Source organism: Apodemus sylvaticus, chromosome 16 (genome assembly GCF_947179515.1).
Source record: "Apodemus sylvaticus chromosome 16, mApoSyl1.1, whole genome shotgun sequence".
In the NCBI taxonomy this organism is placed as follows: Eukaryota; Metazoa; Chordata; class Mammalia; order Rodentia; family Muridae; genus Apodemus; species Apodemus sylvaticus.
In genome coordinates this window covers 65,677,334-65,701,188 of record NC_067487.1, presented here as the reverse complement: position 1 = coordinate 65,701,188, position 23,855 = coordinate 65,677,334, and the positions used below count along the sequence as shown (strand labels likewise).

Sequence of the window (23,855 nt, the reverse complement as noted above, 5' to 3'; positions counted from 1 at the left end):
ATTAATTGTAATACATTCAGACTATTAAAGGGTCTATAATCTTTAAAAATGGATGTCCAAGTTATAGAAATACACAGAAAAATCTTTAAGCCGGGCAGTGGTGACGCATGCCTTTAGTCCCAGCACTTGGGAGGCAGAGGCAGGCAGATTTCTGAGTTTAAGGCCAGCCTAGTCTACAGAGTGAGTTCCAGGACAGCCAGGGCTACACAGAGAAACCCTGTCTCGAGCAAACAAACAAACAAAAACCCTTTAAACCTAACGATTAATGAAAGGTAGTCAGGTAGTCATTGCAGAGCAACATGAACTACAATTTGTTTATTTGAAAAACCAGTGTGAAAAAAAAGAGTAAATTCACAAGACCAGGTATAGACTCCTAGTGTTGAGAGAAAGAGAGACAGAGAGAGATAGAGAGACAGACAGACAGAGAGACAGACAGACAGAGACAGAGAAACAGAGAGAGATTAGGAGGAGGAGAAGGAAGGGAGGGAGGGAGGGAGAGAGAGAGGGAGGAAAGGAAAAAGGAAGGAAGGAAGGAAGGACGGAAGGAAGGAAGGAAGGAGGGAAGGAAAGGGGTGGGGTGAGCATCACACTGTGTTAAAAAAGAAAGAAAAGAAGGAGCAGACAGGGTGGGTGGGCGTCAGATCACTAAGTCTGGAAGAGCAGGATTCCCTTCTTCTTCTCCGACCCCCTTCATACAAACAAACACACAGTCTGAAAGAAGTTGGCTTTTTTAAAAGTTCATGCATTATTTTTAAAGCATTCATAAAACAAGGTCATTTTTAAAGGTGCAAACACAGGCAGTATATAAAGTCAGTCTGGAGCCGTGTATCCCGCAATGGCCGTGTACCCCACAATGGCCACAGACTCTTTTCTGCTCTTTCCCAAACAGATGAAAAGACGTTAATTCCATTGGTAACTGGTGAACAAAACTGATAATAAATAATTACAACAAGGTTTTTATAAAATACTAAATGATACGTGAAAGCAGGCAGAGGACTATCTGGTGGGGAGGGAATAGCAAGGGGGGAGGAGGGGAAGGGACCCGCATGGCAGAAAGGAATAGGGTTGAGGGTGAAGGGAACTGACATAATGCTTTATCATGAAAATGTTGTAAGTTCACATGATGTAGTTAAAAATTAAGTTAGAAGAAAAACTAAGCAATATTCGCAGTTGGCCAAATACTCTATTACACACACTGACTTAAGTAAAAAAAAAAATACAAAATTTTTATTTACATGTTTAAGAGCCTCATCTTCTTTTTCTTGACTAACAGACATACAAAATTACAACGCAGTAATAAAGGAACTGAAAATCTCAATAAACCAATAGGCAGATTCATCATAAACTGACCAAAAAGAGGCTCAAAACACTGCTGTCGGTTTTTCTTTACCAACAATACCGTGCTGCCCTGGCAGGCAGAAGCAGGGTTCGGCTCCATCATCCTGTGTATGCAGTCCTCAGGAGGCTAGCAGAGCGCCCCTCTCCCGTCTGAGCTCCCCGGGTTACTGAAGCTAAGGGACCGGCACAGGGAAGAAGCACCCCAGGAACTCTGATGAAATGGTGTGAGAAGTCACCCCCAACCATGTGAATCCTATCGTCCAGCGAGCTCACTGTTAACTAGTTAGAATGCCGGCCGGGAGACTCATCTCCCAGGTCTGTAAAGTCGATTGACCGGACTGAAGCTCTACAGGGGCCTCAGGTCCTGACAAAGCTGTGATGGACTCCAGATGAAAAAGAAAACATTTCAGGGAGTCTTAGCCTTCTCGCCAGGTATAGGGTTTGTTTGTTTGTTTGTTTGTTTGTTTTTGGCAAGTCACTGATTTTCCATCGTCTCTTCACTTCCACAAAATATGTTTCCCTCAATTAGTTCAGTTTCTGATACTGATGCCTGTTTTTGTTATAGTGGAAGACTGTTCTCATGCAAACAAGGAAGCTTCTGGCAATCCTGCGGAGAGCTGCGTGCTTGTGATTGGTGCGGAGACCTGCAGCTTAGATAGGAAATGACAACCCCATGCATGTTGGTGCATCCCTAACACACACACACACACACACACACACACACACACACACACGCCATCATCATCATCATCACCACCACCACCATCATACCATCATCATGCAGGCTTGAGAGCCTCAGGAACAGCTCAGTAGGAGGTTTTAACACTGGTTGAGCTCGAAGAGTAGGAACTGGATTTCCTGGAGAACTTGGAGGTGAGGGATACCTGCATGCGATTCACAGTGCGCACACTTCGGCAGAGGAGCGCATTTCTGGCGTGATCCCTGAAATCTTGCGAGACGTAGTAATAAACAAAGGGGTCTATGCAGCTGTTGAGGGTCGACAGGCAGAGGGCGACGAGGTAGAGGGCGTAGACGTGGCTCTGCCTCTGGCTTTTGATTAGGAAATAATGCACTACAAGCAGCAGGTTGCTAGGCGTGAAGCAGATGACGTACATTGCCAGCACGGTGATGATGAGTCGGATAGCTCTCTGCCTTTTCTTCTCCGAGTGTTCATCCATGGCGGAGGAGCGGAGCGTTCTGATCATGAGCACATAGGCAAATACAGTAAGGAGGGCTGGGAACAGGAAGACCCCAATGGCCAGGGAGAGGAAGTAATTGAACATATCCCCCACCAAAGTCTCCTCGGGCAGCACGTCGTAACACGTGGTAATGTTCAGGGCTGGGATGTAGGCGGTCTGTTTCGTGATATACAAAGGGATGGTGACCAGAAAAATCAGCAGCCAGATTGCCAGGGAGAGGCCAACAGCGATGTTTGCCTTCTTCCTGGGGTGCCCCATGGGGTTCACGATCACCCAGTACCTCTGCACGCTGAGGCAGGTCATGAAAAGGATTGAACAATACATGTTGCCGTAGAAAAAGCCAATGAGCACCTTGCAAAGCGCCTCCCCGTAGATCCAGTTGTTGCCGTGTAGGTGGTAAGCGATCTTCAGAGGGAGCCAGATGACAGAGAGGAGGTCGGCCAAGGCCAGGTTGGCCATGTAAATCACGGCGGGGTGTTTCTTCTTCGTTCGGAAAAGGAAGATCCAGAGGGCCAAGCCATTGCTGGGCAAACCAATCACAAACACGATAATGTAGATGACCGGAAGGAAGACAGTGGTCAGCTTCCCAGTGAGAATGGACGCGGAGAAGTCATCAATGGAAAAGCCTGGTTCAATCGGAACCCCTTTCCCAGTGATTGGGGGCGGGGTTTCCAATCTGCCAATAAGACTTCTTCCTTTACTGCTGGGTCCTGGACAAAGAAAACAGAGCGGAGTCGTTGCTGAGATAAATGGTCCAACAAGAGGGCTGCTGTGCTGAAATGAACATTTTAGATGAACACAGACAGATGGTATTAGAGTATTATGAACAAAACTGGGCAGGGGCAGTTGGTGGCGGTTGAAGTCTAACTCTTATGTGTGCCGGGCAAGTATTTTACCACTGAGCTAAATCTTCCGCCTCAGCAATGGTATTTGGCTAACAGTGAGAGTTTTGGGTTCTGTATAGGACAGTGACTTCTAGGAATCTTAAGACTGACAGGATTTCTTTTTTTGTTTTTTTAAATAGCCACACTTATTAGTTCTATTATTTGATCACACAGCCATCAGCAGTCCTTGATGGGTCAGTTAGTAAAGAAAGATACATAGATAGATAGATAGATAGATAGATAGATAGATAGATAGAGAGACAGACAGACAGACAGACCGCCGACGGGTCAGTCTAGAATCATGTGGTAACTCTTCCTGAGTCTCTAGTAAGACAGCTTTGTCTTGCCATCAGCTGCCTCTGTTCTCTTCTTCTAGTGTATATCCATCCTACTCTGGCCTTAGGCCAAGATCCAACCTAGCTGTCAACCACACCCTGTCCCAGGGGCAAGCCTAGGGCAGTTCCAGAACCAGGGGGTATCCCCTGGTTGGCTTACAGGAAATACCATAATGGGTAAGCATTTCTCATCTCTCGGCTGTCCTCATAAACACCTTCCCACAGAGCTCAGTTGGCAGGCGAGCCTTTTAGCATCAAGACCATGGGACTGACGACACCACATGTGCTCTGACTTACGAGCATGTAACAGCAAGCTTTAACTTAGGGTGCTTCCTTCCTACTATGAATTGAACATTCAAAACCACAAATAATGCTGGGTGTGGTAGGACGTGTCTATAGTCTCAGCTATTTGGAAAGCTGAGGTGAATGGATCGTTTCAGCTTAAGGAATCTGAGAGAGCCCGGGTGGCATAGTGAGATTCCATCAAAAGCAAAGCGAAACGGAACAAACCTCCCAACCAGAGACTGGCAAGCCCTTCATCCTGCCCCATCCTGTAGGCATTCCCTCACAGGCCTGAAGGAGGCAGGGAGGACACTAAAGAATTTTACTTTAATGATGAGCCTGAGACCTCTGCAACGTGGAAACACCTGAAGATTGTTTATGTACCAGGGAAGACACTATGTCTCTCCTGACGTTCTCTAATGTATTGTGTGCTCGGTTATCTGATCCGCTTCTAGCTCCAGACTCAGGTTCTACAGGACCGTTCGCTTCTGTAGGTTTCACCACGTAGCGCTGTCGACATAGGGGGAGTGGGAGGGGCACTGGAGGTTACAGAGATCAGCAGTTCACTTTCCACCCACTGTAGAAAAAGGACACAGGGAAGTTGAGAAAACAGCAGAGAAGGCAACATGACGAAATGGGAGGAAAGACTGGCATACTGTGGCGGAACACCATAGATGGCAGCACACACCCACATGCTGGAGATGGACAGAGTCTCCCCCACTTCCATCCCAGACTCCTCGCCACAGAACCAAGAGAGTAATATCTGCTGTTTTACAGCACCGCTCATCACGGTGGCCTTAGGAAAATAAACGCACTTGATGTAAACACACGTCCACTCTTTCAATTTATTCTGTAATTGTCCAAAAAGAGCACTTGTTAAAAATTAAAATGGGGGTGGGGGGACTGGAGAGATGGCTCAGCGGTTAAGAACACTGCCTGCTCTTCCAGAGGTCCTGAGTTCAATTCCCAGCAACCACATGGTGACTCACAACCATCCGAAATGAGTTTCGATGCCCTCTTCTGGCATGCAGGTGTACACACAGTTAAAATATCCATGTTTATAAACGAGAAATCATTTTAAAAATTTAAAAAAGCCAGGAGTAGCAGCATATGCCTTTAATATGGGACTTGGGAGACAGAGCCAGGTAGACCTCTATGATTTTGAAGCCAGCTTGGTCTACAGAGAGTTCCAGGCCAATCAGGGCTATAAAGAGATCCTGTCTCTAATTAATTAAACACTAGAACAAGTATTCCCAAGGAGGTGGAGGAATGTAGCTCAACGGTAGAGTATGTGCCTGTCATGTACCAGCAGACACTGTAACCCCAGGACTTAGGAGGTAAAGGCAGGATAATTGTAAATCCAAGGGCACCCTCAGCTACATAGTGAGTTTGAGGCTAGCCTGGGACATCTGTCTCAAAAAAGATTATTCCTAAGCCAGTGCTCTTAACCCCTGAGCTGTCTCTCTAGACCTCAATGTTCAATGTTTTAAAAATACTTACTTTTAGCCGGGCGGTGGTGGCGCACGCCTGTAATCCCAGCACTCTGGGAGGCAGAGGCAAGCAGATTTCTGAGTTTAAGGCCAGCCTGGTCTACAGAGTGAGTTCCAGGACAGTCAGGGCTATACAGAGAAACCCTGTCTCGAAAAACCAAATCCAAAAAAAAAAAAAAAAAGATTATTCCTGAATATTACAATGTTCTTCAAACACTATGAAGAATATGTTCTGCACCGTAACCCAGTACTTTAGGATATAAATCCATAAGGGAATATTGTTTCATTGAATGTTTCACAAAATACCCTTCTACACCAAATGCATGTTGATTCCACAAACAGGAGTGACTAAATTTAAAGCATCTCAAGGAAACAGTAGTGATGTGTTTACAGACGCAACAGTTCCAAGGAAACCTATATAGCATTAAAGGTGCCTTTATTCCTAGCATAGTGCCACAATTCCCTCAGTGGCCCAGCCCCTGGCCCAGCCCTGACACACATCTGGACTACAGTGCTCAGTTACACAGAAGAACTGGGGGAGGATCCAGAGCCTCAGCTCTCCTACTCATGTCTACAGGACATTAAACTGGAATGCTGAGTGCCAAGGGCCACACATAGAACCACAACGAATTACAGGACCATGGCTGCCATCACAGAGATTAGTACTGACTCACTGTGAGTCTGGAACTGTCTGCACTGTGTGCAAGGCTCCTGTATTACATTCACCACAAACCCGACAAGGCAGCTAAAGCTGTTATGCCTCATCTTATAGATGAAGAAACTAAGGCACAAACCAGTAACTGAGTACACGTCACAAAGTTAAACGGTTGTTACACGGGAAGATTAGACTTTAGCTTTACTTCATTACCAGAAGCCATGGTTTTCTCATGATCCCCCACCACACCTGATACTACCTGTTAGAACCCACAGAGATCAGCCCAATCAGCATGGGCTCTACACACACATTTCCTCGAGCAGAATATCTGAAATTTTAAATTTAACACACTAAAAGTCACTTTCTTTAATTAGCCCCTCCTTCAATAATCCAGTCACCTGATTGATGTCAACTTGTTCTGCCAGCCCTTTAGAGGGATTAAAAAAAAAAAAAAAAACAACTCGTAAGGGGCTCAGCGGTTAAGAGCACGGACTGCTCTTCCAAAGGTCCTGAGTTCAAATCCCAGCAACCACATGGTGGCTCACAACCATCCATAATGAGATCTGATGCCTTCTTCTGGTGTGTCTGAAGACAGCCACAGTGTACTTACATATAATAATAAATAAATCTGGAGGCCGGAGAGAGCAGAGGTCGTGAGTTCAATTCCCAGCAACCACATGATGGCTCACAACCATCTGTCCAGCTACAGTGTACTCACATACATAAAATAAATAAATCTTTAAAAACAAACAAACCCCTTGTAAATCCTCCACAGCTGCCCAGAGGGTGGTGAATAGCACAGCTGGACCCCGTGAACAGTGGACCAGTGCTCTGGGGACCCCACTCATCCAGAGAGGCATCCAGGCCTGAAACAGCCCACTAGGTGTACTGGTGGTTAGTTTTCTGTTGCTATGACTAAACGTTATGACCAAGGCAATCTTCAGATGGAACTGTTATTTGGGCCTACAGATCCAGAGCGCTAAGAGTGTGTCACTGTAGGGATGCATGGCCACAAGCTGCAGGCAAGGCGATCGGAAGGAACTCACACCTTCAAACACAAGCACGAAGCAGAGAGGGAAGATCCAAAGTGGGGAGACTGTTAACCTCAAAGCCTGCCCCGTGGAACTGGCTTCCCCCAGCAACACCACACCTTCCAGACAGGTCCACTCACACGGGAGAACTAATATTCAAATATCCAAGCCTATGGGGGCGTTCTTATTCAAAGCACCACAGTGAGTAACCCTGAACTTCTGCGGTCAGTGGCTGCTGAGGTTCTAGAGTTCTCGCAAGGAAAATCAGTTTTCTTCTGTTCCCAAAGAAAGTTACATAATGAGCTCAAAATAAGGAAGGGCTCTAAGCTTATATATTACCTTTTTATAACTACTAAGGTCACAATAAGAGGTGATTAGACGCTCTGAAGAGATCTTGCTGGAACGGACTCTGACCTCAGCGTGATCAGAGTACATCTGCGCAGATGTAAGAGGGAGATAAAAGTGAGCAGCTAGGGGAGGCAAGATGGCGCAGTGAGGAAAGGCGCTTGACGCCAAGCTGAGACCTCTGCCTCTGAACCCCAGGATGCACAGAGCTGAGAGGAACAAGTCCCATAGGTTGTCTGCTTGTCTCCCCATGTACACAATAGCATGTTCACACACACACACACACACACACACACACAGGAAGAGGGTAATTTAAAACGTGGTTTATACACAACATACATATTCCCCTGAGTTGTGGTGGAAAGAAATCATGGGGGCTCGGGGGAGGGGGGAGCCCCAGCACGGTTAGCATCTGCTGAGGGCCTTCTCCCAAGCTGTAGATTGCCAGCTCCGCCTGCATCCTCACAAGCCTTAGGTTTCTCCTTGTTAGGACATTCAGCACATAACTAAGGGAGGAAGTGTTTCCTTTGGCTCGCAGCAGGAATGCCACAGGCGGTAGGCAGTCACACTACTGTAGGAGAGGGTGGTAGACAGACACGCCGGTAATGGTAATGCTCAGCTTGCAGTCTCCTATGAGGAATGGGACTTCAATCTATGGGACGGGTGTCCCGTCCATATTCAGAATAGGTCTTCCCTCCTCAATTAAAGCTGTTCTGGCTGGGCAGTGGTGGCGCATGCCTTTAAACCCAGCACTTGGGAGGCAGAGAAAGGTGAATCTCTAAGTTCGAGGCTAGCCTGGTCTACAGAGTGAGCTATACAGAAAAACCCTGTGTGGAAAAATGAACAAAAAGAATATAAACAGAATTATTCGGAAAACGTTTCTTGGATACACCCACAGGGATGTTTTTGTGACTCCAATCCAGTCAAGTTGACAGTGACGATCAACCACAATCCCCAAGAAAAAGGAAGACGTAGCCATGAAACGACTTGTACATTAACACTCAAAGCAGCAATATTATATAGCCCTAAATGGAAATAACCCAAAAGTCCATCAACAGAAGAGCAAATAAACAGAACGAGAAGTGTCCACAATGGAATGGCTCCTAGCAGTGAAAAGACAGATTTCATATTGAAGCCAGACACAGTAACGCAGGCTGTATTGAAGCCGGACACAGTAACGCAGGCTGTATTGAAGCCAGACACAGTAACGCAGTTTGTCACCTGGCAAGCTGAGGCCTGGGAACTGCTTGGCCGAGGAATGATAGCAGGCTATCCAGCAGAGCTAGAACCCATCTCAAAAACAGGCAGGGATACAGTTCAGCTGCTGTGTGCCTGGAGGGGTCTACCAGAAGCCGGAAGTCTGATCGACAGCACCCCATAAAACTGGCTACCGTAAGCCCACACTAATCACAGCACTGCATGAGGATCGGAACTTCAATGTCACCCTCCACTACATGGCTAACTCGAGTATGAGTTCCAGGCTATCCTGAGCCATAGGAGACTCAGAGACTCAAACACACACACAAAGCAACCAAACGTGCTGGGGATGGTAGTGGTAGCAAGTGTAATTTGTGTTCAAAGAAAAGAAAAGAAACACAAAAAGAAAAAGAAAGGAAAAAGGTTGTTGATGCATGCTGTAACATAGGTAAGCCTTGGGGGGGGGACATTAAATAAGCCAGTCACAGAGGCCCATACATTACGTGAATCTATACATATCAAATATCTAGAACAGCAAGTCCATAGAAAGTTGACTAAGGCCAGGTCTGGCTATGGGAAGACTGTCATGCAATAGCAAAGGAGATTCCTGTGAGTGATCAAAATGTGCTCAATTGACCACAGGGATGATCACAATTCTCTAAGTATACCAAAAGGCACTGGGCTCTCTTTAAATGGGCTAATTGTGTGTTGTGAAAATTGTTTGGCATAGAGACCCTAATAAAGCTATTAAAAGTGACACAGAAAAAAAAAAGTGACGCAGAAAGATAGGCTGAAGGTAGACATGAAACACATCTAGCCAAGGATTACTGATCACTGCTGTTGTGGTGGGTACCAAAAAAACAACATTAAATAAGAATGTTAAAAAAAAGGAACACGGAACAACATTGTAACAAAAGAAGTATGGTTTAGGTTGAAAGCAAACACAACTTTTAAAAAGGAAGAGGAAGAAAGAATAGGAGGAGGAGGCAGCATCCTTAGATTCCCCAAACCCTGCACAGATAGATGGGCTGGGGATGGCCTCAGTGGTAAATGTTTGCCCAGCATGGACAAGGCTTGATTTCCAGGCTGCCTCCCCAAGCCCCTCACAAAAGAGAATTGGGAATCCCAGCTTTAAACTCAATACTAAAGAGTCTGAGACAGGAGATCATGAGTTTCAGGCAAGTCTGGGCTATACAGCAAGAGCTTGAACACAAAACAAAAACAACAAACAAACAAACAAAAACGGTGGCAGCCATTCACAATAAACCTTTAAGCCACTCCGTGACTAGTTGTAAACCAGGCTCAGGGTTTCAAAACTGAGCAAAGACATCGGGTGACTGTGAAGTACAGACTGCCTGGCTCTGAACGAATCTTTTGTTTGTTTGTTTGTTTTGTTTGTTTGTTTTTTCAAGACAGGGTTTCTCTGTGTAGTCCTAGCTGTCCTGGAACTCACTCTGTAGACCAGGCTGGCCTCAAACTCAGAAATCTGCCTGCCTCTGCCCCCCAAGTGCTGGGATTAAAGGCGTGCGCCACCACCGCCCTGTGAGCGCATCTTATTTGTAGGGCTACAATCAAGCTCCTGCCAAGCATACAAAAACATACACCCACTCGTGCTCAAGGCCATACCCAGTCCCCACAACTGCCAAACAGGAAACAGGCCTGTTCCTAAGTTACTATAGCCCTTCTCCTAAGATTAGACACTCACCTCCCTACAGGAAACAGTCAACTGTAAATAAGAAACCAATAAAATAATACGCTCTCATCCGCATAAGACTCTAACGTATGTTATTCAAAACAGCTTAAGTCTAGGATCCTCTCACCGAGCTGTGAAAGGTGTGCCTTCTAGTAGCTGAGCAACAGAAGAGCAGACCTTCTCTTTCTGTCTCAGGTTTTCGGCCACCCAGAGTGTAAGCTGATACGATCTTTTAAAAAGTCATTTGGCAAATATATCAAAAGTTAAAATGTACTAGTTTGTGGCCTGCAGTTTACTTGCAGGAATCTGTCTTATACTTGACCCCGCTATGGAGAGCATGTGCTGAACCATTGTTTAACCATGGCACAACAGAAATAATCATCCCCACAGTGGTAGTTTATGAGTACAGAAGTCTGTCTTCTGACTATATATAGATTTATTATCGAAATGCAAATAAATCATAGGACAGCTGTTGTGGGATGGTCCTTCCATGGCTGAAGGGACGCCATTTGGTGGGTTTGGTCTCAGTGTTTTGACCCTTTCCCAGAGTTCTTTTGCTACCAACTCTTGGGAGCACAGGATGGGGGGGGGGGGAAAGATTTCAATTGCTATTCATCCTTCCCTAGGCACACTTAGCAAACTTTGTAACTCTTTTTCTTTTTCCCAAGAGGAACTGTTTTCCTCAACATTTGTCCAGATAGTAAAACCATAAGAAAGTCAAATACAGACTTCATGAGGCCTGAGCAATCAAGGTTAATTAGTAACAGGAGGAAGGCAGAGGGGACCAAGTATCAACCTAAAGTCCCATCTCCACGTTCATTAGAGTTCTTTTATTCTACAAGACTTTGGAAACATCCTGTGTGCCTGTTCACAAGACACTAATTTAACAGATGAAGTCAGGCTTGCCAGGGCTGGTCTATAATCATAGCTATTCAGAGGAGGAAATGGAGCCCCAGGTTCAAGGCCTGCCTGGGTTACCTAGTGGCTTCAAGGAGAGTTTGGGCAATTTAAAATAAAATGTTTGGGGCTCTAGCTCAGTGACAATGTGGTTGGTAAATACACAGGAGGCCCTAGGTTTAGTACCTAATACAGGGGCTGCACGTGGTGTGTGTGTGTGTGTGTGTCTGCCCATATTTTAAAGCTGTTAAAATTGCACTATTAGCCGGGCGGTGGTGGTGCCTGCCTTTAATCCCAGCACTCTGGGAGGCAGAGGCATTCGGATTTCTGAGTTCGAGGCCAGCCTGGTCTACAGAGTGAGTTCCAGGACAGCCAGGGCTATACAGAGAAACCCTGTCTCGAAAAAACCAAATCCAAAAATCCAAAAAAACCCAACCAAACAAAATTGCACTATTGACCATTATGTGTAAAAATCCCACAAGGGTTTCTAATTTGGGAATGTGTTTTTTATGTATTTCTCACGTACAAAAGCATGGGAAAGACATAAATCAAAATTTTTGTAGTAGTTATCTAAGTGTCAGTGTTTAGGATGATTCCGTTACATTTCTCCCTTTTCTGTTTTTTCCCTTTTCAAATTATAAGAGAAGAAAATGTTGTCGGGAGCTGAGAGATGGCTCCACGTTGGCTGTTCTCCCACAGGATGTGGGTCCATTTCCCGACCCACGTGGGAGCTCACAACTGTCTGTAACTCCAGTGTGAAGGGATCCAACACCCTCACACAGACATGCATGCAGGGGAAAACACCAGTGCACATCATTTTTTTAAAATTAAATTTAAAAAATGTTGTCTAGGCATGGTAGTGCATTCCTGTAATGCCATCTTTCAGGAGAACAGACAAAATCATTGCAAATTCAAGTCCAGTGTGGTCATCACAGAGAATTCCAGGCTAACCTGGGATACACAGTTGAGACTATCCCAAAGGAAGAAAAGGAAGAAAAGAGTACAACCAACTAACCAACAAACAAACACCAAAAAAGATCCGGTCTTAAAACTGAAATGCATTGACTGTGTGACCAGGGAAATACCAACAACGGTCCAGCACTTGCCCAGCCTGTGTGAAGCCCTAGGCCGGATGCCCAGCAAGGCAAGAAATCAAGAAACAAATAAATATGGAGATGGAAGAGGGGGAGGGGAGCAGGCAAGGGAGATAGTAGTAGAGATTGTGTCAGAGGGAAGCTGACTTAAAAGTAGCATTCCCAATTCAATGCCCCCCCACCCCCCCACCCCCGCAAAAATGAGGTTTATCTTAGGTTGGACCCTTTCCAAGAAGCAATCTTCTGGGGGTGGAGAAAGCCAAGCCCATCTGCTGTTTAACAAGTCAAGAAGCACAGGAAAGACCAGACCTGAGCAACAGAACAAAGACCAAGGTACCCCTGTCCTAACCAAAATTAATTTAATTTCAATTGGGGGAGGAAAAAAACCCTCCCTGTATCTAAAGTCTCTGTTACTAGACAACTCTTCTGGAAAGTTACCGACAACGGAGTATAATTATGCAGAGAGAAAAACCAAGGTGGAATATTAAGTAGCTCAGGTTAACAAATAACCTGATTTTTTTTTTATTGTTAAAGTCAAGTTCACCAGGTACACTAGGAACCTTTCCCTCCCATCTCTTCACTCTGTAAACAGAGGGAGTCCAATCATCAGGGTATGCTTCCTATACTAGGGGAATCATGAAAATAATCACTTCCAATAACTTTTTTTTTAAATTTGCACACACAAACCTTTGCTTCAGAGTTTTTAAATTTCTTTTTTTTGGGGGGGGGGTTTGATTTGTTTTTTTGTTTTTTTTTTGTTTTTTTGTTTTTTTTCGAGACAGGGTTTCTCTACGTAGCCCTTGCTGTCCTGGAACTCACTCTGTAGACCAGGTTGGCCTCGACCTCAGAAATCCGCCTGCCTCTGCCTTCCAAGTGCTGGGATTACAGGCGTGCACCACCACTGACCGGCTAGTTTTCAAATTTCTAACTTTAAGTGACAGGTAAATGGAGAGAGGTTAGACGCTCTTCTACAAATTAACGACATAGTAAAAGTGAAAAATGGCCCCCTTTTCTCCAATTTCTCTTCTTTCTTTCTTTCTTTCTTTCTTTCTTTCTTTCTTTCTTTCTTTCTTTCTTTAATTTACATTTCAAGTGTTATCCCCTTACCCCGGTTCCCCCCCCAAACCTCCTATCCTCTCCCCCCTGCTTCTAAGAGGGTATTCTCCACCCACCCACCCACTCACTAAGTCCCACCTCCCCGCCCTGGAGCATCATCTATTGATCCTTCTTCATAGGACCAAGAACCTCTCCCCTCATTGATGCCTGACAAGGCAATCCAATCCTGTGCTACGTATGCAGCCGCAGCCAAGTGTACTCCAGGGAGCTCGGGGTGGGGGGACTGGTTGGTTGATATTGTTCTTCCTTTAAGACTCCAGCAGGTGTGGCTGGGGAATGAAAACGGCAGGACGGGTTTTGCAGTAGCGTTAGTTATCACTGGCAGTAAACGCCCCCTCCCCCAACACACACACACACACACACACACACACACACACACACACACACACGCCACCCTACAGCCTGCAGAGGTCTCCCCGGCTTCTAGAAGCGCCAGTTCGAGCTCACCTGGAGCAGCACCACTCGCCCAAACCCGCTGAAGCACCACCCCGAACCGCTTTCTTGCAGTTCTGTTCCTTAGGCTTGGCAACCTCCGAGCGAGAGCTGGGCGGCTGCCAGTGTGCGCTCCGGGCGGCGGGAAGATCTAGAAATCTCTAGGCTAGAACGTCACCTGGTCGAAATGTAAGGGTCGGAAAGGTCCCCTTCTACCACCACGTGACAGACAGACATCCAGACCGCCTGAGTTCCGTGCCCAGCGCATCCACTGCGATGCCAGGTACGGTAGCCCCCCCGGGGGGGGGGGTCTTGAACACTACGGCTCAATCCCCAAAAGAAAGGGTTCAAGTGCGTGGGTGCAAGTGTAAAGCGCGAGGTGGGAACTTCCCAGGGCTCGGGCTCCCACTCACTCCACCCAGCCGTGAGCCATAAAATTGCTATAATCCGGGGGTCCTAGGACCCGACCGGACGTAGTTCACAGGGTCCGCGAAAAGTTCTTAATGACTCACTGTTTGCAAAGGAACGACCTCAGGGAGGGGAGGCTGAGTCCTGCCGGCGCTCCTTCCTTATCTCCCCAAACCACGTCGACAAGTAGAGACTGGAAGTGCCCAGACCAGGACTGTTTCTAGCACGTCTTTGGGGACACTTCTCGGGTGTCCCGGCTGATTGGCCCTGGTTAGGGACCCTCATCAAAGCTACCGAGAGTGCCCAGCAATGCGCGGGGATGTGCCCTCCTGCCCCTAGTCCCCCACCAGCCCAGCGCGTTCCTCCGCCGCTCGAGCTCACCCGGTGCTAAGTTCTGGGTCTGGTTGCAGGAGACCGAGGCCGCCAGAAGGGTGATACCTCCCAGCAGCCACGCCACGCTGAGACTTCGCATCCCCGGACGTGGGGCGGGCGGGCAATCCGCCACCAGTGAGTTCGAACCTCCGAGCCTCACTCGGAGCCTTTGGTCCCCCTTCCCTTTACACGAGCTTCACTGAACTTTCCTGGGGCGAGACTTGTTTCAGTGAAACCGGAGCCCCTGGACGCACCTGCGGGAAGCCACGCCCCACAGGAGCCACGCCCCAGTTACGCCCCTTCGAACGTTTTACGCAGGCCCCACCCCGGTCCACCTGGCCCTGCACAGTCTGCCCGTAGCTCCGGTGTGTGCTGGCCAGCGTCCACTTGGCTGCTGGAGTCCCCTGCGGGTGGGGCTGGACCAGTGAGGTGGCTACATTGGAATGCAAATGACAGGAAGGTTGGAACCCTGGGTTCTTAGAGCCTGGGCGATGTCCAAAACTATCTTTAACCTTTAATTACTTCAGAGAAGCAGTGAAGTCATCCTCTTGTGAATGTTAGAAAGTCTAAGCTGGTTTGCCTTTGTCTTCAGTAACTGGTGTGGAAGGCTTTGTGGTGTAATGGGCAATGCCGGACCGATATGAAAGGGGTTTTGTTGGTTCTTGTTTTGTTGACTGTTGTCTTGGTTTGCCTTTTTTGCAAAAAGCTTTCTTTCTTCTCTGCGCATCTGACTTCAAACTTATGATGATTCTCCAGCTTCGACCCAAATGCTAGGGTGCCAGGATTGTGCCCTCACTTCTGGGATTAGGCTTTAAACTCCTCCATTGACCAGTGTCGTTAAACAAACCTGGATGTGTAGAAAGAACTAACCGCCAATTGTTCAGTACTCTTAGCTTGTCTAATGCCCACAGCACCGTATGCCGCCGCTCCATTTGCCTTCCCATTTTACAGAATAGGAGCTGGAACTTAGAATGTTTGCTGCCTTGCGCTACACAGTTCATCATCGGCATGGTTTGTAAATGTCCTTCACATCCAAGCTCAAGTCAGTGATTGAAATTTGTCCACAATTTGTTGCTTTATACCCAACTCCACTCAGGTCTCTTCTACGTCGTGATCCCATACTCCAAAAATATATAAGCATGGGTTATGGGTTTTTGTAGTTCTGTAATAGAGAGCATGTGCTTAGCGTGTCCAAGGACCCGGGATTAATCTCCACTACAGAGACAGAGGCAGGAGCATAAAGAGTTGGAGGCCAGTTGGGCTACATAATGAGACCCTAACTTAAAAATAAATTAAAACTAAGAGAGTGAATGATACTTTACTGTTGTTCAAGAAAACTGTGATTTAAATTTCAGAGAAGATACAAGAAGAATTCCTAAGCAGAAGGGGCTCGGATAGAGCAAAAAAGCAGGTGTCTCCACGGGCAGGGGGGTCTCAATGTAGAAAGAGCTGGCTGCAGTCCTGGACGGCTCTCTGAGAGGCCGACAGAGTTAGCCATTTCTCCCAGGTTTGAGGACAGCCACCTGGCATGTCGCAGGGGGGTTCCACGCCAGAAGGAAGGATCTGATTGACTCATTCTCTCAGGAGCCTTCAGTGAGGCAGTCACTAATGACAGTCATTAATATCTGTGCAGCCTTGAGCCAAACAGTCACTACCATAGCCCTGTAAGTGTGTAGAATGCAGTTTCCATCTGATGAACGGTCTGGGTCACACCTCCACAGACCTGATGGAGAGTTAGTCTTCTGCCTCTGCATTCTGCCTCCACAGGGGCTCACACACGCCTAGAAATCAAAGGAAGAGAAGCAAATGGTCCTGAATAGACCGTGAAAAATAGGATGCTTCCTTTCTGGATGACAGAAATGGACAGGTAGTAGACACAGACACACACAGACACACACACACACACACACACAGAGGAGTGATCAGAGAAAGCAGCCCAAGGGTTGAGACAATTCTCTTTAATGGAACCTCTCTTAGGGGTTACACATGGCTATGTCTTAAAGAAGTGTTTTTCCTTTGTGTAGGCCTTGGGTGTGGTCTGGCTTCTCTCCCACTGCACCTCCAAGACCTTGGGTAAACTATTCACTCTAAGTTTCACTTAAGGAAACAGAATTAGCATTTTGTCTGTGTAAAGACTTCTAAGGATAAAACGACGATTCTGAGGCAAGGTAGAACAAAAAAAAAAAAAATATCTTCCTCTTTCCTTTCTCTAAGGAGTATCTGCCCCACCCCTGTACCGGAGCTTTTAGGGTGTGGCTCCAGGACCAACCCTTCAGAAAGTTGACTTCTAAAAGTCCGAGTGTAATCTAACCTAAACATTCCTTTTGTCAATCAATAGGTGAAAATGGCCTGGGGGTGGCTTAAACGGTTAGTCCCAGCACTTGGGAGGCAGAGGCTGTTGGATTTCTGAGTTTGAGACCTACCTGGTCTATGGAGTGAGTTCCAGGACAGCCAGGGCTACACAGAGAAATGCTGTTAATGGGGAGGGGAGGACCAGAGAGAGCGAAGCCATGAGTCAGTATTTTAATGTTCTTTTTACATATGTTTATGTATTTATGTAGTGTGTGTGTGTGTGTGTGTGTGTGTGTGTATGTACCTACATACATACATGACTCTGCACTATTCTGAAGTAGCCAACTATGACTCCAGGGACCACTGTGCAGCAGTGAGGTCCTCTGGGGTCCAAGTTCCTCTCTAGAGGGTTGATTCACTGATCCTGGAATGGAACACGGAAACTAACCTCTTTGCTCTAGAAAGCCCACCCCACCCCACCCCATCCCCTATTGTCTGTTAACTGTCCTGGTGTACGCTGTTGTCTCTATACAGTCATTTGCAATGCCCTTCCCTGCCCTAAAGCACCCCAATTTGGGCACTGCTGAGAACACTTAACAAGAGTCCCCTTCTGAAAAGGGCCAGGCCACTGCTGAAGAAATATACCAGCTCATCTCCTATCACGATTGCATCTGTTATCTGCGTATGATAATGACTCCTGTCTCAAAGAGCGCTTCTGAGAATTCAGTGTGTTAAATGCCAATCAAATGTTTTTGAGCACCGCGCCTGGCACTGAAGAGAGAGCTGCTGTTTGCTGATTGCTTTCAGTGAGAAATCCCTTTCTTCAGAAAACCACATATAGGCCTCCAGACACTTCCGAGATCCACTGACACCTCATAGGAACTGAGTTTGAATCACCAAACTTTCCAAGAAATGGTTTTAGTGAACAATGCTATTAGTTAATAATCTCAAGAGTGTGATTTCTTGGTCTGGGAATGTAGCTCAGGGGTAAAGAGCTTGCCTAGTATACGTGAGGCCCTGGATTTCATCCCCAGCACCACCACAATGATTAATTGATTGATTGATTAATTGATTAATGTGACTGGGGTGGGGAGGTGGGTTTTGAGACACGGTTTCTCTGTGTAATGTTAGCTGTCCTGGAATTCGCTTTGTAGACCAGGCTGGCCTCGAACTCACAGTGATCTGCCTGCCACTGTCTCCCGAGCAGTCAAAATGAACAAATGAAGTACACAATGAACAAATGAAGTCAGCTTGCAGTTTGTTTTTCTCAAATCTTGTAGCTTTTTTTTTTTTAAATCTGATGATTCGTTTGCCTGAATGGCCTTGAGGTATCTGTTATATGAATCTGTGAAACACTCAGGAATAGCTAACGCCTGACTGCCTGGGTTAGAGACAGGGGACTTCCTGAGTTTTTCCCATTCGCTATAATTTGAAGAGGACATTTAGATTGTGAGAGAAAAGGCAGGAAAAGAAACAGAATTCTGTTTTCTTTCTTTCTTTTTTCTTTCTTTCTTTTTTCTTTCTTTCTTTCTTTCTTCTTCCTTCCTTCCTTCCTTCCTTCCTTCCTTCCTTCCTTCCTTTCTTTCTCTTCTTTCTTTCTTTCTTTCTTTCTTTCTTTCTTTCTTTCTTTCTTTCTTTCTTTCTTTCTTTCTTTCTTTCTTTCTTTCTTTCTTTCTTTCTTTCTTTTGTGAAAAACATTCCTGGAACAATGAAGCCCCTGGTCAGCTTTAGCTGGAGGACAAGCTGCTGGATTCATTCACCCATCCACTGAGCAGACACTCTGGACGAGGCTAGCAGTGAACTTCTACATGATAACTCCCACAGTCCCTTTACAGGCTCCTGATACCCATCCTGACTGTAGAAATGATACAGTTGACCTCCCCAGGCCCCCTCTGCCCTTGAGTCTCCTCATTGGCAGTTGGTCATCTGCTGGTGGAACCACACTGCTGGCCTCTCACAGTGGAGTGACCGTGGGTTCATCTTTTGAGTTTCTTTCCAAAATGTGTATTTTTTCATTGGTTGATTGATCCCCTCCTATGGTTTGAAGTAAACAACTCCATATATTTTTCTACCCTAGATTTCTCCACAGCAGACAGAACATATTCATCTAGAGGCTGGAGAGATGGCTCTCTGGTTAAGAGCACTGGCTGCTCTTCCACAGATCCTGAGTTCAGTTCCCAGCAACCACACACATACCCTTGGGTACCTCTGCAGGCCTATCCTGTGTTCACGATCATCTATAAAGGGAGCTGATGCCCTCTTCTGGCATGCAAGTGTACATGCAGACAGAGCACACATACATTAAAGAAAATAAAAATAAAATAAAATATTCACCTAGCATTTTCCTTTGGGTATGTTTAAGTCTCACACTAGAGTATTGATATATTCACATAGAACCTCACCTTTCTTTGAACAATCTTCTCATCACTTCAGATTACACCTCTTTCCCTCCAGTTCTTCAGACTTAAAAAAAAAAAAATTCTTGCTTTGCTCCTGACTACTTATGTACTTATGTTCCATATCTGATCTATCAGCAATTCCACTTGAAATCGTATCCCAAATCCCACCCTGGCCCAAGTGCTGGCCCCCTTCTGCATAGATTATTACAATAGCCTGTGGCTGGGCTCCTCCCTTCATCCATCACCTTCTATACCCACACCCCACCACAGTCTTCCCTCTGCACAGCAGTTAGAGTAAATCTGTCGAAATAGCCACCGAAACAGTTCATGATCTTTGTAGAATTAAAGTGTCCCACTTCCCTCTTTGTAAGACAGGAAATTTTCACAGGTGTACTCTTGCTAGCCCGTCCCTGATTTGCACACACGCAATGTCTGGCTTTGCCTTCTATTGTTTCTTTGCTCACCCGTTTCCAGGTCAAGTGTGCCTCCCGCTGCTCCTCTGTACTTGCTAGAGTGCCTGCTTAGCACACCTTTCCTTCAGATACTCCCTGGGGCTTGGTTTCCTTGGACCTATAGATCACCTGAGCTGGAGGGGTACCTAGGAGCTGAAGGTGTCCTCACTTAACATCTCTCAGCTTGTACACAGTGGAGCTGGAAGGTCTGGATGACAGCCAAAGACCAAACGGATAATGACACCAAGACCCAATGGAATCATCTCCCTACTCCTATGAGAATTTGAGGCAGGGCTAGCCAGGAACCATTAGCTATAAATCTCTTAGGTATAAATGCCTAGATTTGAAGCATTAGCACCCAAGTATTGTCTACAGTATGATCTATGGAGTTTTTTAATTTTTAAAAAAAAAATTATACTTATTTCATGTGTATTCACATTTTTCCTGCACGAGGTTCCCTTCCTGGAACTGACTGGCAACTTTACCCATATGCCCACTGTCAGATGTATCAAGTACCCCTGGTCTTGGTGGACACCTTCTCAGGGTGGGTGGAGGCATTTCCCACAACTAACAAAAGGGCTCAGTCAGTCTCTGATCTTCTCTGAGAGATCATCCCCCGCTTTGGTGTCCCAGCCTCCCTCCAGTCAGACAGTGTTCCTGAATTTACTTCCCTGGTTTCTCAGAGTCTAAGGCCCAAACACCCCCTGGTATTTTCACATTCCCTACCACCCTCAATCTTCAGGTAAGGTAGAAAGAACTGATCGCTCTTTAAAACCCACTCTTGCTAAGCTGTCACAGGAACTTCACCTTGACTGGGTGCAACTCCTACCTCTGGCTCTTTTCAGACTCCGAGCGCTCCCCCAGCGACCTCTCCTCCTCTCTCCCTTTGAACTCATGTATGGACATCCGTTCCTAACTCTAACTCCTGGTCTGTCACCTAAATTCTCTCCCCTCCCAGACCACCTACTTGCCCCACTACTTTTCCCTCCGCTCTCTCCTATGGAACTTTGCTGACCACTATCTTCTATAGCCACAGACTGTCTCCTGTCCACTGCCTGTCAACGCTGGAGACCAAGTCCTTCTATCCACCCCCACCCATATCATCGGCCCTCACCCCTCTCTCCCAAATGGCAGGGCCCTTTTAAGGTAATCCTTGTGACCCCTATAGATGCTAAACTTGAAGGACTCTCTCATTGGGTCCACCCATCTCACCTCAAACCTTTCATCCCTCCACCTAAAAATGACTCTTCTTCATACAGGTCGACCCTAACAGGACTGTGCTCTGCTAAACTCCAGAAGAGGTTGAGACCACCCACCTTGTCCCCAATCCCAGAAAATGGGACTCAACCTCACTGGATTAGACATGGGTTTCTTGTCCTCTGCCTGCTGTTCTTCATTTCCATCCAGGGCAATCCTTACATCCAGAGATTCCAGGCTCAAGAAACCCCCACAGATAGCAGTCTTTCCAAATAGGGTCAGGAAACTGCTCCATAGCTGGGTGCCAGGAACCGATCCAAACTGCTGTCATCCCTGTGTCTGTCCTCCCATCTAAATATTATGATCTCTATACTTGTCTTCTCTTTGACCAGACAAAAGATTATTGTAGAAAATGGCCAGACGAATATAGGGGCTGCCCACATTGGTCTTGTCAGATATATATGCTAGGATCATGGATCAATCATTTCTTCTATCAACACCGCAAGACATTTTTCTTCTATATACAAGACCCATGGGATTCCAGGTGGGAGGCAGGAGTTGTTGGTAAGCTCTACCATAAAAATTAGCCCAGTTCCCCAGTGAGTACTATCCACATCCGGAGAAAATATGTCTCAATTGCCCAACCCCTAGATATCAGAAAAGTAAGTGAGATAATCAAAAGTAGGGGAAAAAATCCAAGGTCCTTACCTCTTTGACAGCACCCCTCATAAATGGCACTAATGTGTCATTTTGCCTTTTGTTTCAGACCTTGATCTCAGCGTACCAACTCCTTAATGTCACCAAGCCTGGTCGCTTTAAAGATTGCTGGCTATGCATACCCCCTGGAATTGGCTCAAAATTGTCACTTACAGCCTCTCTCAGTGATACTGCCAAGAAACCATACCTCACCCTTTGTCAGCTGCCCTGACTCCAATGTCACCATGACTCCGTCCCTTACCTCTGTCCCTCTCTTTGGCATGGCAAACTGTTTTAAGACCTCTGGGACACGTTCTGTAGGAACACTAAGCTCCCCAGACTTCAATAGAACCATAAAAGTCTAGATATATCCTCTCTGCCACAGTGCACTGCAGTCCACAACATGTCAATTCTTTGTGGCACTCAGGTATATCATCGCCTACCAGCCAGCCGGTCAGGAGTTTGCACGAGGGTACTCTTGAACCCTCCTGAACTGGGAGTAATCCAGGGAAATGAGCCCCTGCCAATCCCAGTTTTAGATATGATAGCTGTCCAACATAACAGGGCAGTGTAGGTCATGCCACTCTTGGTTGCTACAGGAAGAGACATAGGTGTTGGTACTGGAGTTGCAGGGATAACGGCTTCCATGACCCAATATAATACACTCACTTCACAGTTTAAAAGCAATCTTCGAGAAATGACTGAAACTGTGGTTACTATCCAGAAACAGATCTATTCTTTGGTAGCTGTGGTGCTTCAGAACCGACGGGGCCTAGATATCCTGACAGCTGAAGAAGGTGGTCTTTGCCTGTTTTTTCAAGAAGAATGTTGTTTCTACATCAACCAATGTGGGATAGTGAGAAATAAAATCCAGGAGCTTCAGTCAGACATAAAGTATTCCAAGGATCGTGAGACCCCTAGTTCTGGGATTTCAAAAATCCTATATGGAAGTGGATACTCCCTTTTGTAACGCCTTTTCTAGTCATCTTCCTGGTGTTATTGTTTGCTCCCTGCCTCATTAATCTTGTTTCTATATTCCTCCAACAGCAAATACAAAAAAATTTCTAACCAAACTATTAATCAGTTCCTGTTACAGAATTACCAGCCGCTGCCCACAGAAGAGCCACTGTCCACAGAGGAACCTGATGCGAACATTTACCAAGTGGATCCTGATGGTGAAAGTCAGCTACACCTCAAAATTGAGGATGCTCCTAGACAGCAGGAAGCAGCTTAAGAGACATGGTGCCCTCATTCCCTTTCACCATCGTCTTCCTCCTCTTTTCCTTCTCTTTATAAGAAGAAGAAGGGAGGAATGTTGATACTAGGACCTCCAAAACCTGTGACATCACAAAGGCGACAATGCAACCTGTATGCCTGTTGCCAAGGCAACAGCCACCATATTTCCAGAATCCATTGGGCTCACCTTTACCTGTGATCACCACATCACCATTCGTGTGTGTGTGTGTGTGTGTGTGTGTGTGTGTGTGTGTGTATTAGAGGAAAGCCCTCTCCTTCCCCCCTTTTCTTTCCACCACCACCTTTGTCCCTTCCCTCCTCAATAAACCCTTCGTGGAACTGTTTGGTCTGGTGTGGTCTCTCTGGAGTTGCTGCCGCCCGCCAGTCCCAATAGGGAGGATGGTGTGATAGTTGGTCTTCGTTACTAACTTGACCATATTGAGAGGTGTCTAGGATTGGTGAAGTGCTCCTATGTGTTGTGGGTGTTTTGTTTCTGCAGAGTACAGTGACTGGGAGAGACTTCCATGCAGCCACCCAGATAGACAGGATAAAGAGCAGGAACAGCGCACAGCCTGCTTTCTGTGCTTTCTAAGCAAGCGCCTCTTTGCTGTGGCTACCATCTTCCACTGCCCTCTGACTCCAGCTTCTTCAGCCTTTTAACAGGAATGCACTTTGCTTCTGTTCCCGGGGAATAACCCTCAGGGGAGACACCACCGGCTTCATTTCAGAGAAGGCCTGGGCAGAGAGGTGAGAGTAGGATGAGAGAGAGAGAGAGAGAGAGAGAAAGAGAGAGAGAGAGAGGAAAGAGAGGAGGG

At 46.4% G+C, this 23,855-nt stretch overlaps 1 protein-coding gene and 1 long non-coding RNA gene across 2 annotated transcripts; one reads left to right on the top strand and one right to left on the bottom strand.

Moving 5' to 3' along the window:
• Window positions 1–492: 492 nt before the first annotated feature.
• On the bottom strand, window positions 493–15,033 carry F2rl1 (F2R like trypsin receptor 1). The gene is made up of 2 exons (XM_052159928.1): window positions 14,778–15,033; window positions 493–3,247 (listed from the first exon to the last, which is right to left on the bottom strand). The coding sequence occupies exons 1-2, from the start codon at window positions 14,866–14,868 to the stop codon at window positions 2,145–2,147; spliced, it is 1,194 nt and encodes a 397-aa protein (XP_052015888.1). The 5' UTR covers window positions 14,869–15,033; the 3' UTR covers window positions 493–2,144.
• On the top strand, window positions 14,815–23,384 carry LOC127666924 (uncharacterized). Its single transcript, XR_007973742.1, has 2 exons — window positions 14,815–14,903; window positions 22,889–23,384. It is a non-coding gene; the product is annotated as an uncharacterized LOC127666924 (long non-coding RNA).
• Window positions 23,385–23,855: the final 471 nt, after the last annotated feature.

Excerpts from the sequence above, each read along its gene's own strand:
- F2rl1 (XM_052159928.1), bottom strand. The coding sequence starts at position 14,868 with ATGCGAAGTCTCAGCGTGGCGTGGCTGCTGGGAGGTATCACCCTTCTG. Across the intron at positions 3,248-14,777 it reads GACCCAGAACTTAGCACCGG|GACCCAGCAGTAAAGGAAGA; the intron begins GTGAGCTCGAGC and ends TTCTTTGTCCAG.